The 4,897-nt window shown below is 47.9% G+C and overlaps 2 protein-coding genes across 2 annotated transcripts; both read left to right on the top strand.

Annotated features, from left to right (window-relative positions):
• LOC129407476 (odorant receptor 131-2-like) lies at window positions 1–1,002 on the top strand. Its single transcript, XM_055148678.1, has one exon. The coding sequence runs from the start codon at window positions 1–3 to the stop codon at window positions 1,000–1,002; it is 1,002 nt and encodes a 333-aa protein (XP_055004653.1).
• Window positions 1,003–3,994: 2,992 nt separating this feature from the next.
• Window positions 3,995–4,897, top strand: LOC110175005 (odorant receptor 131-2-like). The gene has a single exon (XM_055148677.1). It carries the CDS (start codon window positions 3,995–3,997, stop codon window positions 4,895–4,897), a length of 903 nt encoding a protein of 300 aa, XP_055004652.1.

The following is a 4,897-nucleotide window of genomic DNA, read 5'->3' as shown; positions in this document are numbered from 1 at the left end:
ATGACCTGCTTGGCTAGTCTCATGTTCCTGGTCATAAACGGCATCATCATCCACACTCTGTGCAGCCGGCCTGTGTTCAGGGAGACATCGCGGTACATGCTCCTGCTGAACCTGGTGGTGGCAGACTCCATCGTGCTCTTCATGGGACAGTTGTTGTACATGCATGGTGCCTTTTTCATCTTCCTGTCCTACCCTCTGTGTGGATTCTACGTCATGATCGGCTTCCTGTGCACCCAGATCACTCCTCTCACTCTGATGGTCATGTCCATTGAGCGTTACATTGCTGTTTGTTTCCCATTTCATCACCCCACCATAGTCACCATGAGGAACACGACCTTTGCTGTCCTCTGTGTCTGGGGGCTGGGCTGTGTGGACATGTTTGTTCGGGTGATGCTCATTGTTGAATTCCCCTTCCACCTGCTCCCCAGCCTTCAGATGAACGTATACTGCAGCCATACCGCCTTGCTGCGTGGACCACGATCCAAGGTCTATGAGACAGCGTCCACCATAACGCTCTTCCTGCTTTCTGCATCGGTCAGTGCATTGTCCTTCATCTGTGTGATGGTGGTGGCAGTTTCTGCCTCCACAGATAAGGTCTCTGCAGAGAAGGCTCGGAACACGCTACTCCTGCACATGTTTCAGTTGAGCCTGAATCTCATTTCCACCGTGGGACAGCCCATCTCCAGGGCCCTGGCTGCTCTGGCGGAACCGCCTCTGTCTGGACAGCTTATTGTACTGGTTTACGTGTTTTTGGGGATGATGCCACGATGTATGACGGCTCTAATCTACGGACTCAACGACTCAAACCTCAGGCCAGTCCTGGTGTCTTTCCTCTGCTGCCGCCTGTGGGCGTCTCCAAACGCTGTCACAGCTCAAACACATGATCTGCAGAAAAAAATGAGGCCTCCTCAAGCCCCCAGGCACACAGCCTCCTTATCCATAAACATGGTGAAAGAACAGATGACTCAGGACAACTCTGGAGTCCTACACTCCTCGTGTTGAACTTTTGTACCTACCTCACACCTGCAATTTCTGTCCAAAGTTTTAGACCAATTTTATTGATCCACAAGGGAAATTTTTTGGACACCGTAGCTCTTACATCACAATAAATATAATAACAAAGAGCAAAAATATAAATGGTAATAATAAATTCTAAATGAGTAACAAAAACTATAGCAAGAGACAGGTGTCAAATAAAACATAATTATATAAATGTAAATGTACACAAAATAAAATGGAAACATAAAGTAATAAAATATAAAATCACAGCTTTATTCAAAAGGTCATAGGAAGACAGTGCAACAGTGATATGATGATTGACAGGACACAGGGTGATCTGTTACATAAGGGTGAGTTGTTGTACAGTTGTAGGGAGTATTATCTGATGACGTATGGTTCTCTGTCCCTCCATAGTCTGGTGCAGTGGGTGAGCAGTGTCCATGATGAAGAGCAGAACCCAAGAAGAACCCAGCAGAGCTTACGGCTGAAGCTCAATGAGTAATCTACAAAAATGCTTTATGTCGCAGAGCTGTGTATTTTCATGGATTAATGTGGTAAAATCCTCAGCAACACCACCTGGTGTTATGTTTAACTCTTTGTATCATATACATACACACATATAGCTTTGGCTAATAATCATAACTCCAACTTAAACCTTTCACATGTTCCAAATGCAGTCATTAATGAGTCTCAGTTTCACATATCGTTGTACATAGAATGTTCAAGTTGGGTTGGTGAGATAAAGACTCTACCTATGTTATAGAATCGCTGGTCGGACCCAAATATGCAGAAGGAAAAAAAAGTATTTTATTCACAATAATAGTCTTGGCGGGGGGATAGATTCCAGGGGAGGCAGGACTGGTCCGGGTTGGCTACAGAATGGAGGTCTGTGGAGATGGAGGCTTACAGAAACAGGTGTTAACGGGATGAGGCTCGCTCCAAATGAAGTGCTGGGGATAGGACAAAGAAATGGGTAAGTATCAAAAAGTCTCTGGAATTCTCAAAAATCACAAAAAGCCTGAGTAGTTCACCACTGGGACGACGGAACGATCTGCCACTGGAGAGCAGGTCAGCAGGTCTTTTATTGCAGGAGATGATTACTTGACGAGGATCAGGAGTGGAGCTCAGCAGGTGAGTAGGGTAAGGAGAGAAAGAGCAGGGAAGGGAGGGGTAGGAGGAGCAGGGAGAACCCTCACAACCTGGGTCTCTTCAGGAATTTCTCAGTATATCTTCAAGAGACAGCGTGTCCATGGAAGATGGTGACTGGTTCACATTTTGGGTGCAGTTCTTCGGGTGCAGCTTTTATCACTTGTTTTGTCGTCATCAGATTGGTTCAGGGAAAGATGCTCGCACTGCCTCCAATCGACTTCTACCTGCAACACATAATTAAATAACTCTGTGAAAATCAGAGGGGGAAAAAAAATTAAACTTATACACTTATATACATGAGGGAAATTACTTCATTTAAAGGTTGTATGGAGGATTTTTTTTGTTTCAAGTTGTCAATGATAGCATTATAGAGATGCAGTAGCCTTGTAATTATGATGACAAAAAAGAGAGAATAAAAATTTATCAACTCTGGACGTGGTGGGGCTAAACATTTGCCAATAGATAATGACACTGCCTCATTATCTGTTAGCTGACAGGCTGTCAATCAAACTCCCTACGTTTCTAGCGTAACTGACTTGCCTGTGCGCTGTGTCACGGGTTCGTCCGAAATAAATGTAAAAATGATGGCTCAGTCAAAAAACTTCACTTAAGTGGGTTTTTATTCGCACCACAGCTCCAAGTGCAGAGTGAAATATTTACAGTGAAAAAGAAAAAATGAGGTGGTAGACAGAAGTATTTACAAACATATGTACACTAATCACTTACAGTTGCAGCACCCACGTAGTCAGGCCGAATACCCACCCCAAATGACTGGAGCTCCCTCCTTTTATACCCCCTTATCCCCTCCCCCCTGGGCTAACCAATTAACGAAAATGGGGTTTTAAGGAATTAACATAAGCAAAATTGTATTGAGGAACACAAATCAACTTGGAAATAAACATAATAAAAATAACTTAAAGAACCCTCATAAGGTTAACATAAGTTTCATTAAACAACTTCAAAAACCCACAAATGACCCCAAATAGACACAATGGTCGAGTCCACGATCACATGTCCCCCTGGAGCGCGCCACTATGCGCTATTTAAAGCACAACCAGGAAGTGCCTCGGTTTGGCCCTAAACTCAAGAACGGCGCGGAGGCTGCTGCAGGTAGGAAAGCAGCGTCGGCGTCGAGTGTGCACCTCGAACGCACTAGCCGGGAAACGTTCAGATGTTGGGGAAAACAGGACCATGGCAGAGACACACGAGCGTCCTGCATAAACCAGTCTCCAGTCGATGAGATCTCTAGCTCCAGCAAAATCAGGGAGGGACCAGAAGGCGTCACAGTGCAGCGCGCTCTTTGGGCCAGACTGACTGCAGGACTGGACCAAAAACTGCTGGCAGTCGGGACTTCTCGGAACACAAGCAGTTCTTAAGGGTCTGGAAGGCTGTCTCGCAGGCCTCGGTCCAGGAGACAGGATTTCTCTGGTCCTTCGTCGTCAGCGCTGTCAGAGGGGCGGCGATGGTTGCGAACTGCGGGACGAATCTCCGGTACCAGCCGGCCAAGCCCAAGAAGGACCTCACCTTCTTCTTTGTGCGAGGGCGTGGGCAGCTGCGGATGGCCTCGACCTTGTCCACCTGAGGCCGGACCTCACCTCCTCCCAGACGATAGCCCAGGTAAGTCGCCTCCTGCTTGGCCCACTGACACTTGGCAGGGTTTAGTGTCAGACCTGCCTGTTGGATCTGGCCAAGGACTCGCTCCAGGTGATGCAGGTGCTGTTCCCAGGTGTCACTGTAGATGACCACATCGTCCAGGTAGGCAGCACTGNCAGCTGATTCCTGAGGTTTATGTGCAATGGAGCTGCAGAACATCTATCAGAACCTCACGGGACAGCAGTGGACAACGATGATCACCTTTAGGTTTGCCTTTGTCGTGCTGACTAACCTAGTCAGCCTCATGTTCCTGGTCATAAACGCCAGCATCATCATCCACACCCTGTGCAGTCGACCTGCGTTCAGGGAGTCACCGCGGTACATGCTCCTGCTGAACCTGGTGGTGGGGGACTCCATCGTGCTCTTCATGGGGCAGTTGTTGTACATACACGCTATTATTAACCTGAATCTGTCCTACCCTCTGTGTGGATTATTTGTCATGATCTCCTACCTGTGCTCCCAGATTGCTCCTCTCACTCTGACGGTCATGTCCACTGAGCGCTACATCGCTGTTTGTTTCCCGTTTCATCACCCCACCATAGTCACCACGAGGAACACGGCCTTTGCCGTCCTCTGTGTCTGGGTGCTGGGAGGTGTGGACATTTTCGTCCAGGTCCTGCTCCTTCTTGAATTCCCTTTTCACCTGCTCCCCAGCCTTCAGATGAACACCTACTGTATGTCTACGGCCTTGTTGCTTGGACCTCGATCTAACGTCTACAAGACGATATCCACTGTTGTGCTGTTTCTGTTCTCAGGTTTAGTAATCGCATCGTGCTTCATCGGTGTGATGGTGGTCGCAATCTCTGCCTCCACAGATAAGGTCTCTGCAGACAAAGCTCGGAACACTCTGCTCTTGCACACGTTTCAGTTAAGTCTAAACCTGTTGTCCACCATGGGTCAGCCCTTTTACACCAGTGTGGCTGCTCTGGGGGACCCAGTTTTGACCGGAAGGCTTATTGTGGTGGTTCATGTGTTTGTGGTGATGATGCCGCGCTGTCTGTCGGCTCTGACCTACGGACTCAAGGACCCGAGCCTCAGGCCGGTCCTGGTGTCTCGCCTCTGCTGCCACCTGCAGGCCTCAGAAACCTGTGTATAA

Source organism: Boleophthalmus pectinirostris, unplaced genomic scaffold (genome assembly GCF_026225935.1).
Source record: "Boleophthalmus pectinirostris isolate CB_2022bp ecotype Guang Dong unplaced genomic scaffold, ASM2622593v1 HiC_scaffold_12, whole genome shotgun sequence".
Lineage (NCBI taxonomy): Eukaryota > Metazoa > Chordata > Actinopteri > Gobiiformes > Gobiidae > Boleophthalmus > Boleophthalmus pectinirostris.
Note: the sequence above shows the minus strand (reverse complement) of the source record. Positions and strands in the feature narration are given on the sequence as shown.

Excerpts from the sequence above, each read along its gene's own strand:
- LOC129407476 (XM_055148678.1), top strand. The coding sequence starts at position 1 with ATGACCTGCTTGGCTAGTCTCATGTTCCTGGTCATAAACGGCATCATC.
- LOC110175005 (XM_055148677.1), top strand. The coding sequence starts at position 3,995 with ATGATCACCTTTAGGTTTGCCTTTGTCGTGCTGACTAACCTAGTCAGC.